The sequence below is a fragment of the Eurytemora carolleeae genome, unplaced genomic scaffold, assembly GCF_000591075.1.
Source record: "Eurytemora carolleeae unplaced genomic scaffold, Eaff_2.0 scaffold750, whole genome shotgun sequence".
Classification (NCBI taxonomy): Eukaryota; Metazoa; Arthropoda; class Copepoda; order Calanoida; family Temoridae; genus Eurytemora; species Eurytemora carolleeae.
Genome location: NW_019396639.1, coordinates 23,810 through 38,682, shown reverse-complemented (window position 1 = coordinate 38,682; position 14,873 = coordinate 23,810). Strand labels below are relative to the sequence as shown.

The window sequence follows — 14,873 nt, the reverse complement described above, 5'->3', positions numbered from 1 at the left end:
GTGTCCGAATTTAATGAATTTAAGCCACGTCTTAAATCCCCCAAAAACCGATATTAACTGAGCCCGGCTTAAATCTTAAAAAAAAATAATTAAAATTTAAGTGGAACCAACCATATTTGAGCCGCAGCTAAAATTTAAACCGCGGCTCAAATTCTTTAAATTCGGCCTCTGATTAATTAAAATAAAAATAAAAATAAGAGAATCCCAAATTTATATAAATATACTAATTACCCTGTTTTCTCTTCTTTTTCCTCTCCAAGGTTAAGTGCTGACTCTGCAACGAGTGATATAAAGTACTAGCTTAGGTGCCCGGCGTTGGCCGTGAAACTCAAAAAAATTTCGAATTAAAAAAAAAAATTGAAAAAAACGACAATATCTTTCACATTATTTATCAAATAAAGGTTAATAATGTAATGCCTCTCTTTAAGGGTCACTTGGAATTCCAACGACTGAAGTGTCCCTTTGAGAAAAGAGTTAAACAAAAAGGTTCGGTTCGATAAGTTAACCAACCGCGTTGGGTCAACCACATACTCGGTAAGCTATAGACGGGCCGGTACGGTACAGACTAGACTGGCTTCCTTGTACTGGTTCGGATCATGCTACTTTAAACTTTTTTTAAAACTTTTTTTTGCATAATTTGTGCAGGAGGATTGTCACTATGTATATCTTTTACATTGAAAAAGTTATGAGAAAATGAACATTGACTATGGAAAAACTTCAGAAAATAAAAGAAATATTTGCTAAAATGACAGGACTATGACTGGACAAATATAATCAGGGAACCAAGGACTATAAAAGAAAAGACAAATATAATCCGTGAACCAAGGACTATAAAAGAAAAGACTAATATGATCCGGGAACCAAGGACTATAAAAGAAAAGACAAATATAATCCGGGAACCAAGGACTATAAAAGAAAAGACAAATATAATCAGGAAACCAAGGACTATAAAAGAAAAGAAAAATATAATCAGGGAACCAAGGACTATAAAAGAAAAGACAAATATAATCCGGGAACCAAGGACTATAAAAGAAAAGACAAATATAATCCGGGAACCAAGGACTATAAAAGTAAAGACTAATGTAATCAGGGAACCAAGGACTATAAAAGAAAAGACAAATATAATCCGGGAACCAAGGACTATAAAAGAAAAGACAAATATAATCCGGGAATAAAGGACTATAAAAGAAAAGACAAATATAATCAGGGAACCAAGGACTATAAAAGTAAAGACTACTGTAATCAGTGAACCAAGATAATCAAGGACTTTATAAAAGAAACATCTAATAAATCAAGAACTTTAAAAGAGAGATTGACGAATATAATCAGAGAATGAAGGAAGGATCGACAAATCTATCAAAATCAGATTGATCCACAGATAGGAAATTATGCATTATTTAAGACGAGGCCAACTTTAAAGGGTCGTCAGGACCTTGATCCTTCCAACCTGAAAACTGCAAAGCTCTGTTTTCTATAAAACCATCAGTGTTTAATGAGTATTTGGGAAAATGTGAATATTTGAGAGTAAAATATATTCCTAGCCCGTGTTTGAACTGTATAGCGTGGATTTGAGTTAAAAGTAAAATATATTCCTAGCCCGTGTTTGATCTGTATAGCGTGGATTTGAGTTGAGAGTAAAATATATTTCTAGCCCGTGTTTGATCTGTATAGCGTGGATTTGAGTTGAAAGTAAAATATATTCCTAGCCCGTGTTTGATCTGTATAGAGTAGATTTGAGTTGAGAGTAAAATATATTCCTAGTCCGTGTTTGATCTACAGGGTGTCCCAAAAAACATGGGAATTCAGTGACGAATTCGATATCGTCTTTTTAGATAATTCTTTGATTTAGTAAAGTGATACCTACTGAGAAAGCTGTAATTTGTAAGAGTTTCGTCTGCTAAGTTCACATTTTGTTTGTTTATGTTTTGACTGCATACGGTTGTACTTAGTAAAACAAGAAAATTACAGTATACAAACAGAGTANTGTTGAAAGGAATGGAACAGTTGGAGCTTCATGATGGTCAGCTCACAGGTGTCAGCATCTTGGCAGCAAAGGGTTCACATCTAGGCTAGGGTCCTTGAGGGTTTGCAGTCTGTAACATGTGTAGGGAGGAACTGATTGCCTCTCAACCCCTGGACATGCGACTGCTTTGTGGATTTGGACATCTGGAGGCTTAGACATTAGCAGCATTTGTTGCTAGAGTAGACATCGGCGGCAGGATGAAGGAGTTAGTAGTTCCTGATCAGAGGTGTTCACATCTCGACATTCTAAAGCTAACTGACGCTGTTCCCCACAAGTAGAGGCGGTAAGGGGGGGGGGGAACATGAGGAGACACATTTGGAGCGGATATAGTATTATAGTATTGTGAATCTTCCGCGGTCAACTTCGCTACACAGTAGTAATCGTCTTCGTGTTTTCTTGAATTTGTTACAACTGTACCTTCCCTAGCTTTGATTTACCAAGAGAACTAAGTGCTTCGGAAAAAAATGATTTTGCTTCAGTAAACATTCCTGTAAAATAGTTTTATTAGTTAGAAAAGAATTAATCCAGGGGATGAAACTTCAATTTCGCGAAATAACGGCAAAATTTTACGTAATTTCTAAAAAGGAAATTTTAGCTAAATTTTGTAACGGTTACGTGCAATTAGCGAAACTTCGATTTTGCGAAATAATGGAGTAATTTCGCGTAATTTTTAGAAGGTAGTTTAGCCAAATTTTGCAATAATTACCCGTAATTAGCGAAACTTAGATTTCGTAAAATTACATCGTAATTTCGCGTAGTTTCTACAAGTTATTTTTTCGAAATATTGCAATAAATGGGTAGTTAGCGAAATTTCAATTTCGCAAAATTACGCCGTAATTTCGCGTTATACAAAAGTAATCCGCGAAATGTTGCAATAATTACGCCTAACTAGCAAAACTTCAATTTGTAAGTATTTAAATTATCCAATCAGATTGGACATGGTTGTAGCGCGCATATCCTTACACATATTTTCCCGCTATATTCATTTCTGAGAATTAACATGTACTATACTAATCACGGAATGGGTTTGTACATCTAATCATCTATTGCAATTGTATTTTGTTGTTGTTGTTGTTGTCTTTACCTAATTCACATAAACATTTAGCGTGCCTCTGCAGTAACTTGTACTGCAGGTGTACAGGATAACCAGACCTGGAAATATACAGTACAAAGTACAGAGTAAAGTACAAAGTACAGAGTAAAGTACAAAATACAGATAAAAGTACAAAGTACAGAGTAAAGTACAAAGTACAGAGTAAAGTACAAAGTACAGAGTAAAGTACAAAATACAGATAAAAGTACAAAGTACAGAGTAAAGTATAAATTACAAAGTAAAGTTCAAAGTACAGAGTAAAGTACAAAGTACAGAGTAAAGTACAAAATACAGAGTAAAGTACAAAGTATAGAGTAAAGTACAAAGAACAGAGTAAAGTACAAAGTACAGAGTAAAGTACAAAGTACAGAGTAAAGTACAAAGTATAGAGTAAAGTACAAAGTACAGAGTAAAGTACAAAGTACAGAGTAAAGTACAAAGTAAAGAGTAAAGTACAAAGTAAGGAGTAAAATACAAAAATACAGAGTAAAGTACTAAGTAAAGAGTAAAGTACAAAATACAGAGTAAAGTACAAAATACAGAGTAAAGTACAAAATACAGAGTAAAGTACAAATTTTTTTTTTTACTTACTTCAGAGCTAACTGAGTGTCCTTTAGGCATTGTTGAGAATTACCCTGTCTGAAGAATAGTGCACTCCTTTCATAAAAAACAAATAATTAAAAGTATATAAAATGAAATTACAGAGGTTAATTAAATAGTCTCTGTGAAATTATATTAAGACTGCTTTGTTGCCAAAACCAACAAAAGTTACATTTTTACTAAATTTAAGTTGTTTGAATATTAAACTTGAAGAGAGGTCCAACTTTTTATGTATAAAAAGGACTGTAAGCGTAATTTCAAGTAACCCTCCATGCAAAGATGGCAATTTCCGATTAAGATCGGTACCTTTAAAAGCCTTTTCTAATCAAGTATGAATTCAGGCTCTGTGCAGATACCATTTGGGTTGATTGTTTTTTTTACAATTTATTTTAAAATTAAATCTTTTTAACAAAATGTTAGAGAGAGCAGTGAATTTTTCTTCTGACTTGTATCTTCTTTTTAGCTGATCATACATCTGTAGAAATCAGACGTATTTGCAGTTTTCAGTTTTGCCAGAAATTTATATTATTAAAGAACAGAGCACTGCTTTCTATGTCCTAACCCATAGATAAATAAATAAACATAGATAGCTTATGTACGCAAAATAACCAAGAATTGTACATTCCGCGAACTCATACTTCTAAGGGTCAAAGTGTACTTCAATTATAAGCGGGGGTGGTTGGTGTTTTAATGGATTTCATAATTATTAAACCACTCAGGAGTGAATTTTATTTCACTGAGCAATATATCATATTGACGAGAACTGAAGGACATGAGAAGGACTAACTAACTTAAATTTCTCTCTACAGAATTCATGTACACCACAAGTACTCAATGACATAAGAACAGCCAATGTTCACAACCGACCTAGTTAATCTATATAATAGGAATATCTTTAAAAATCTCTGTACATTTATATCTTTCAAGATGAAAATTGTCGTCTTATGCGCAATCTATCTTTATCTAACCTTCCCAGTGCCAGCTTGCAACTGCCTTCTGGCCCTTTAATTTTGATTTTTAAGAATAGATTAAAATAAAAGCTGTTCATGCATGTTTTGACATAACTTTGACTAAATTCACTGTAAAAAAATCCAAGGGGAAATTTTTGCCAAGGAGGGAAAATTTGGTGTTCTTCGCGCATATACATTGAATTTTTTTCCCACCTCCTGGAAAATATCTTATGCCGCCCCTGTCATTCTATCCAAAATTCATCTTTCCTGAATTCATAATCGTTAAAGTTTCTACAATAACTGTTCCTACTGCTTTCATTAATATTTTTGAACGATGTATTCATTAGCGAAAAATTCCGTTCTTCAATCGAAAAAATAACGACATTTTCCCGTTAACGGTGCACAACCCTAGCTTTGCCCCTAAAGTATCTTATTATTATTATTATTTATTTATTTATTAACTTACAACTTCTCAAGAGTACATAGTAGATAGTAGATACTTTGCTAAATGTCTCAAGATAACCATTAAAAATTACAAACTTTTCATCCAAAAAGTTAACTTTAAAACCTTTGGGAAAAAAATCGAAATCGAAATTTAAAAGTTTAAGAAATTTCGGTGGCCCTTCTAATGCAATAAGTCTATAATTAAATTTCAAAAATGTCTTTTATTGGAACATATTTAAATTTTTGGATTTCATGCGCAACCATTTTATACAAATTGTTGCAGGCGTTGGATGAGGATGTTTGAACCCAGGTAGTTAGTAGAACCCTACCCGAACCCCACAAAATCTTTTTCGAGCCCAGCTAAAGACTGTTCCAGCCCTGTCAAAGACTGCCCAAACAAAACTTTTATTAATAATTGACTTTAAAAAGAAAAATTTCAAAAATGAAAATGCGGGGAATAGGTTACATACTTCTTTTAGCCTTGAAACTCTTTTTCAGTGTGAAATTTTGTCTCCCTAGATTTAACGAATAATGTATTAAGTGGACTGGTCGCAGTGATGAATAGGTAATAGGAAAAATCTGTGAAGTCTTGAATACTAATTCTATCCAAGAACTAGGTCATAAAGTAAGTTTTAATCTATGCATAAGGGATGGGTAGTGTTCACTTTTAAACAAATATTTTGATCGTTTCGTAAACGATGAAAAAGGAAATAATCTTTAAGCTGGATAAATTAATTGTAAAAATTCAACAAAAAGGTTTCCAGTGTTAATTCCACATAGAAAACGGTACCCAATTAAAATCTTAATCTAAAAAAAATATGAAAGATAACGTCGCTTTTCTGACTCGAAAAGTGCTTAATTCTGGTAATTTTCATGGTTTTTATAACCAAAAATGCGCAATTAAGTCGCTTTTGCAGTACAACCACATATAAAAATAAACAAAAACAAGAATATAATTCATATCTTGACATGGCTTTTGATGGAGTGCCGTTGTAATTCAGGCATTGCCGTCTTTGCATGGAGGGTCACTTAAAATTAGACTAACAGTCCCTTTAAGCTATTTAGAGGGTTTATCATTTCTCTTGTGGTTTCTGATTGAACAGCCCTTAACAAGAGCTATATCAAACAAACAAGATTATCTTAATCCTCCCTGTAAATAGGGAGGATAAGTAATTATCCTCCCTGGAAATAAAAAAAGTAGGGAATTTAAGGTTGGTTATTTCGTTGAACAGGAGATTAAAATCTTAATCTAAAAAAATATGGAAGATAACGTCGCTTTTCTGACTTAGAAAAGTGTTTAATTCTGGTTATTTTCATGGTTTTTATAACCAAAAATGCGCAATTAAGTCGCTTTTGCAGTACAACCACATATAAAAATAAACCAAAACAAGAATATAATTCATATCTTGACATGGCTTTTGATGGAGTGCCGTTGTAATTCAGGCATTGCCGTCTTTGCATGGAGGGTCACTTAAACATTAGACTAACAGTCCCATTAAGCTATTTAGAGGGTTTATCATTTCTCTTGTGGTTTCTGATTGAACAGCCCTTAACAAGAGCTATATCAAACAAACAAGATTATCTTAATCCGACAGAAGGTCTAAATTTTGATAATTTAAATTTTCGACCTCAGTTGAAATCTCTTCAATGTTGTTAATTAAAACCTGTTTGCTAAAGCTAGAGCCATATCCTCCCCTTGTCCATCCCATGGATCAGCTGGTGCTACCAGTAGCGCCTGGTTATAGCACTCTAGCGCCTCCTATCAAACAAAAATTGAACCTCAAAATTTGTTTCGCAGTACGACTTTTAATTAAAACAATTCCAATGAACAGATATTAAATAAAATAAAGAATGCTATTGATACAATTTTTCTTCAAATATTTGCATTACTTCATCGTTTTGAAGGGAGAAGGCCGAATTCCCTGCGTCTCTCATATGCTTGCTAAGAACGGGGTCCTTCTCACCCTTCCCTCCACCTCCGCCTTCTCCCCCTCTTCTTATTCCCTGAAAATCAATCCAATTTCAGATTTGCAGAACAAAATCTAATACAGTGATAACAAGAAAACTGTGGAATAGGAAGACGACATTAAAGAATTGTTAAGTGAATTTTATTAAGTTAGAAAGCAAATAGTTTCACCAGTATTTTATTAAATGTGAAATGGGTCTGTTTACACTGCACAATTACTCATGTTCATTGGAATATTTAAAGTCATAAATTGAGTCTAAAAGTCGTCTTTCTATTCTGTAGTTTTCTGGTTCTGTATAAATAAAATTACTTTGACAGACATCAGACTCACAGAAAGCGTTTTTAAAGTTTCAGGAATAAATATCTAAATACCAAAATATAAATATCTAAATACCAGAATATAGATATCAAAATACCAGAATATATCTAAATACCAAATATAAATATCAAATTACCAGAATGTAAATAACAAATTTCAGAATATAAATAACTAAATTCCAGAATATAAATGTCAAAATACCAGAATATACATATCTAAATACCAGAATATAAATATCTAAATACCAGAATACAAATATCAAAATAACAGAATATAAATATCAAAATACCAGAATATAAATATCTAAATACAACTACCAGATTATAAATATAAAAAAACCAGAATATGAATATCTAAATACCAGAATATATCTAAATATCAGAATATAAATATCAAATTACCAGAATATAAGTAACAAATTCCAGAATATAAATATCTAAATACCAGAATATAAATATCAAAGTACCAGAATATACATATCTAAATACCAGAATATAAATATCAAAATGCCAGAATATAAATATCTAAATACCACTACCAGATTTTAAATATCAAAATACCAGAATATACATATCTAAATACCAGAATATAAATATCAAAATGACAGAATATAAATATCTAAATACCACTTCCAGATTTTAAATATCAAAATACCAGAATATAAATATCAAAATGCCAGAATATAAATATCTAAATACCACTACCAGATTTTAAATATCAAAATGCCAGAATATAAATATCTAAATACCACTACCAGATTATAAATATCAAAATACCAGAATATCAATATGTAAATACCAGAATATAAATATAAAAACAGAATGATATTAATGGCTAAAAGCTTTCTATTAAATTTTTCATTTTAAAAAGAATTATTTAGCTATTATTATACACATTTTAATTCGCATTAAGAAAAAAATAAAAACGCTTCACAAGGACTTTAAGGCAGGATTGCAATGCCCGATTTACAACAGTACCCTTGAAACCTTAATCCGATCAATAATTGGGAAGATGTTGTCGTTTATATAAGTCTAAATGTCTTTAATTCTGATGATTTCTTTATGCTCTCCTAGCAATAGAAATGCGCGAGTCACTTTTGGAAAGAAACCACAACCGAAAATAATCATTTTAAATTTATAAACATCGATTTTATACTTGATCAGCCAAAACGTTTAGTTTTAAGGGTACCGATGTCAAATGGGCAGTTTACTTACAGTCCCTTTAAATCAAATACTTGCATTAAACCTTTTACCTGTAATAAAGGCCAATAGCCTTCATGCTTGTAAATAAACTTTATTCTCTCCTCAGGTGACTCCAGAGTACTTCAAATACAACCAATTAGGGTTTCCAATCGGAATTCCGTTGCGCAGAATTGCGCGCAGCTGTTCTCATACATTGCGCGCAGCTGTTCTCGTACCTGGTGCGCAATTGTGTGGATTTGCGCGGAAATTACAGGGCCCGCAATTGCACGCAAAGTAAAATCCACTTGCGGGAAAACATTCGACCAATGGAAAACTGAGAATGTTTGCAGTTTTAGTTCAGCATGTTTATCATTGGATTAAATTTATTTTGATCCAATGTAAATGTTATTCAATATGTTTTTATCTACATAATGTTATGTAATTTTATTTGCTAAAATGGAGAGACTGGCTTAGTATGGTATGGTCGTCGTCGTAAATATCAATACAATGAAGACGATTTTCGATTTCAATTTTTAATGTCTACGAAGTTCTTACACAACTAAAATACCACATGTAACATGGAAACAAAGATAAGCTGTCATTCAAAAAAGTTTCTTTTTACTTTAGAAGTCAAAACTTAAATTGAAAAGGCATCTTTATTGTATTGACATAATTAATTGATGTATATATATCAATATTTAGCCCAATTTAAAGCCTTTAAAAACTGGATTCAACATTTTCTAATCTCCGGCGAGGATATTAACCTAGAGACTCAAAGGTAAGCAGACCCTACAACGGCCCAATTGAGTTTAATCAATTCAGGCAAGATGATTTTGGACTTTCTCTGTCTTATGCTGTTATATCACAGAGTAGGAATATCTTAAATGCCGTCGACCCTGGATTAAGTTATTTTTTCAATTTAATAAAGCTCTTCGCTTATATGTATATAAATATGTTAGCTATAGCTGGCCAAACGGCTGGACCGAATGTGCTGAAAGTTTTTGAGGGAACCCTTGAGCACCACGGAGGTAAAATAGGATAAAAAAATTAAATTCGATTTTTCAAATTCCACGGGCAATGCAGGACATTTCAGCAAGTCTATAATAAAGTTTATTATCTATTGAATTTAATTGATTCCTAAATTGATCCAATTTTTCACTCTTCAAGAAAGCTATTATCAGATGATGAACAGAATCGTTGACCTAAAATATTCAAAGAATTCAGAAAGAAATTTAAAAAGTGCCAAAAAGATAAAAATTCTTATTTTAGGAACTGTAGTAGATACCTCTATGGTAACCTCCTCTATCATAAAATACTATTCTATGGATACCTCCTCTATTTTTAAAACACTACTTTATAGATATCTCCTCTAATATAAAATACTTATCTATGGATACCTCCTCTTTTATAAAATACTTCTCTATGGATACCGCCTCCGTTATAAAATACTACTCTATAGATACCTCCTCTATTATAAAATACTACTCTATGGATACTTCCTCTATTATAAAACACTACTCTATGGATACCTCCTCTGATATAAAATACTACTCTGTGGATACCTCCTCTGTTATAAAATACTACTCTATGGACACCTCCTCTGTTATAAAATACTACTCTATGGACACCTCCTCTGTTATAAAATACTACTCTATGGATACCTTCTCTATTTTTAAAACACTACTTTATGGATACCTCCTCTATTATAAAATACTATTCGATGGATACCGCCTCTGATATAAAATACTACTCTTTGGATACCTCCTAAATTATAAAACACTACTTTATGGATACCTCCTCTCTTATAAGATACTACTCTATGGATACCTCCACTGTTATAAAATACTACTATTGGATACCTCCTCTGATATAAAATACTACTCTATGGTTATCTCCTCTGTTATAAAATACTACTCTATGGATACCTCCTCCGTTATAAAATACTACTCTATGGACACCTCCTCTATTATAAAACACTACTCTATGGATACCTCCTCTGATATAAAATACTACTCTATGGTTACCTCCTCTGTTATAAATTCTACTCTATGGTTACCTCCTCTGTTATAAAATACTATTCTATGGATACCTCCTTTATTATAAAACACTACTCTATGGACACCTCCTCTATTATAAAACACTACTCTATGGATACCTCCTCTGATATAAAATACTACTCTGTGGATACCTCCTCTGTTATAAAATACTACTCTATGGATACCTCCTCTGTTATAAAATACTACTCTATGGACACCTCCTCTGATATAAAATACTACTCTATGGATACCTCCTCTATTATAAAATACTACTCTATGGATACCTCTTCTATTATTTAATACTACTCTAAGAACCTGCTGTTCTGATAAGGTCTTCTTGTCTGCAAATGTGTTCGCCAACTTCAGTAATTTCTCATCATTCTCCATTTTTTCTTTAAGCAGTAAGTCTAAATCTTTAAAAAAACATTTGATTTTTTGTGGTGTTCAACTCAATTCAAAAGATATTAATTAACATTTAATAAATTTATGTGTCTATTTCATACTCTGGAAACATTTATTGACAATGAAAGTTTTAAAAAATGCCAAAATATAAAAAAAGAGAAAAGCTTTTTTATCGTTATACAGGGTTACCCCACAAAGGATGAAGACTTCAAAGATGACTGTACGGAATCTACGGAATATTAAAAGCCGATTTCTTACAGTCTTGATTCCCTGTAATATGAAAATTGTTTCTTTCTAGGCCAAATCGTGAAGTTCTTTTATTAAAGTCTCATCCTTTGTGGGTAACCCTGTTTGCTGAAATCAAAAACCCATAGTTTTCGGCTTAAACTTTAGAAAATATTTTACAATCAGAGAAATTTGAATCTTTCAGCGCGTAAGAAATGTCTGTTTTCATCCTAATTTAAAAAATTAAATTTAAATACAAAAAAGATGAAGTATCTCTTTCAGTTGAAATTAAACAGTGCACACTGCACATCACTTCCTTTAATAATATCNAAGTAGTTTTAGGTAATCCTTTATTCATAAATGATATTTTCGACTGAGGACGTTACCCTTGAAAGTTGAAACCTTAGTTTGATATCAAGGATGAACATGATGTGCCCATTTACTATTTTAGTGGTTTCTCTGAATAAATGACTATGTGAAAAAAAATGTTAAAATGTGTTCCACTTTCTCGACTTTCCAACAGATCTGCATCCCCCGCCCTCTACAAATTCATAGCTGCGGGCCTGATCTCCTCCACTGTTAGGGTTGGAAGACTTGTGTCTTGGAAAGGGTGTTCAAATTCACGAATTCCGCCAATAATCAGTTACATCAATTGAGGATTGTATCTTTTGTAATGAAGACGACATTTCTAGAACATTGGAGTGCATCTAGAGTAACTAACCTTACTATACAACCTTGCTATATACACAGTAGCGTACACAGGGGGGGCAGTAGTCCTCTTGCCCCCCCCCTGGGATTTTTGGGCAAAGGTAAAAAATAGGTGTTTTGGGTAAATAAAAGAGCTTGAGTAGACTTAATATAGAATAACAGCATTTTAAAGGCCAGGGGGGGGCAAAAAAAAATTTTCAGCGCTTCGCGCGAAAACTTGCCCCTCCCTGGCTGAATTCCTGTGTACGCGCCTGTAAATACACATGGTCAGACGGAGAAGGGAAGACATACCACACTTTTCGTTCGACCACACAAATGACGTCACAATTAACCATTATTTCGTGCGACCACAGTCACAACTTTTTTCGTCCGGCATTGCTTAAAAAAGACTAAATTATGAGAATACAAGACTCATTTTCAAGGAGGGATTTATCCGTGAGCCCAATTGATGGATTAACACAAAATATAAATATAGATTTAAAAACGACTAGGAGACATCAGACAATTCATAGATTTGCTTGAAAATACTTTCTCAACCGTTAAAATCTTTCTTCTTAAAACACAAAATAAAATCTACTACGGGAAGAACAAAAATAGTTTGGAAACTTAAAAAGATAGCTAGTGAAATCAAATGCTTCATTAAACATTTATTGAAGTTAAGGAAGAGAAATTATTTATTATTTATATTTTGAGAATACAAGCTTATTTTCAAAGAATTGATGGATTAACACAAAATATAAATATAGATTTAAGAACGACTAGGAGACATCAGACAATTCATAGATTTACTTGAAAATACTTTCTCGACCGTTAAAATCTTTCTTCTTAAAACACAAAAGAAAATCTACTACGGGAAGAACCGATCCAAACCGATTTATTTTCGCGAAAATGTTAGCATTTTTCGCGAAACGTTTCGTTCGCTGGAACTCGAGTCCCAATAAACAAGAAAGGAGTGATGATTTTGATTTAGAATAGTAATATATACCTACAAAAAAGCTCTTATCCGTAGATTTTTAGTCTGCTGATTTTTTTTTGTCTTATAGTTGAACTAAATTCGCGAAAATGAACGAACGAAACTTAACAGATAAAATTTTCACGAATTTCGAAATTTGCGAATTTGCGAAAATTTGATCATTTTTTGCGGAATTTTAGTTCAATTTTCGTTCGATATAAATCGAAATCTTTTTCTATTTTGAATCAAGAAGATTATCGGATATCTGACGTATTGTCAATCAAAACTTAAATAAAAAGTCGTCTTCATTGTATTAATATAATCGCCAATTAATAAAATACATTGTTTATCAGTGATTTTCTGCATTTCCATTTTCACATCTAGTAAGGGTATCGTGTTTAGTTTTGAACCTTAAATATACAGGGTTATGCGCAAAGGATGAAACTTTAATGAAAACCTGAACATTTTTACCTTCTAAGATCTGAAGGTCTTGAATATAGTTCGTGAATGATCTGGCAAAGAAAATATAAGTTTAAAGCTACAGGGAACATTCAATTTATAAACAAAGACCCAAAAATCCTGACTGTCGTCTCTTAGGTCTCATCCTTTGTGGGTAATACTGTACAATGTAGAATGTCTTATTCATGATTCTTGTTAAAAACATAAAAGATTATTTAATATGAAGACGACTTATCTAGGTTGATAGTATGTGTCCAAAATCCAATGTCCATACTGTTCATCTATTAAAGGACGTTCGACGGAACATGACAACATAAAAAGTGTCATGTCTGATTTGACTGGTTAATACTTTTCTGGGATTTAAATATTTCTGCAACGGCAGCTATGTGTAAGGGATTTCAATTTAACAGTTCTTAAACAAAAAGTTTTAACAAAAATTCGAAATCTCTTAACATCTTATCCAACAGTTGGAACAATGAATTCAAATTTTCGTGAAAATGGTTTGATGAACATTTCTAAGAATTTCGCGAAAGTTTCGAGCGAATTTCGCGAGAAAGTTTTACATGAAACGTTCGCGAAAATGACCGAAAGAGTAAGAGTTTACTACAGTGAATTCCAGATATATGAATACATACCAAGAGTTTTTTTAATATCGTATTACATATTTAAGATTAAATGTCGCGGAAAATTGAGTTTAATGTTAATATATCAATTGCATTCATATTTCAGGACCATTAATATACCTAGAACTAAAAGTAAAAAGAAGTTTTTTTAGAATTATACATTATAAAAAACTCTTTCTAAGTATTCATATATCCGGGATTCACTGTAAATAAACTGGCAAAGTTAAAGATTTTTGTGCAACCTCTGGGTACTAAGAAAATGATAAAAACACGGAATAAATTCCATACTGTCGTCTCTGTGTCTGATGAGGGCAACCCTCTTGATATTCTGTCTGTTAATGTATAAATGTTATTAAATGTCGTCTTTTCTACCAACCAACTTAATTTCTTTAGAAACCGTGATTAACGACTAGTTTTTAAGTGATAAAAGACAAATGTTTACGTTATCACCTAAATCTCATTTTTTATTGACATCCTTTACAAACAAATCATTGAAGATTTTATTCAATTGAAATACCATCTCCCAGATTTATATCAGGCTTATCTAGTCTTTCAATATTAACAGATATTTATCGTCAATTTTTAAATTGAATTGGCGAAGAATTTTTACTGGATTATAATTGCGACTTAAATATTCAAATCTATTGTCGTACATCATTCCTGAATCCTGGCATCTTGTCTTCGATTAAACTCTTTTGATCATAAATTAAAAACTCCTTCACAAAACAAATATTAAAAATAAATTCTTAACTTTTGCTTTCCTCATAGATTTTCAGCTTTTACTTTAGTGCTTCTTATTGGTATCAATCATTTTAGGCTAATCATTTTTATACATTCATCTGTTCATCTTGTTTTGTTTTTTAACTGAGACATATTTTTATATTATCTAAAA

General features: G+C 32.1%; 1 protein-coding gene across 1 annotated transcript; it reads right to left on the bottom strand.

The window, feature by feature from the left end:
• Positions 1–1,987: 1,987 nt before the first annotated feature.
• On the bottom strand, positions 1,988–8,997 carry LOC111706727 (SET and MYND domain-containing protein 4). The gene is made up of 6 exons (XM_023479656.1): positions 8,648–8,997; positions 7,001–7,114; positions 6,775–6,869; positions 3,708–3,773; positions 3,108–3,175; positions 1,988–2,511 (listed from the first exon to the last, which is right to left on the bottom strand). The coding sequence occupies exons 2-6, from the start codon at positions 7,043–7,045 to the stop codon at positions 2,429–2,431; spliced, it is 357 nt and encodes a 118-aa protein (XP_023335424.1). The 5' UTR covers positions 7,046–7,114; positions 8,648–8,997; the 3' UTR covers positions 1,988–2,428.
• Between the last annotated feature and the right edge of the window lie 5,876 nt (positions 8,998–14,873).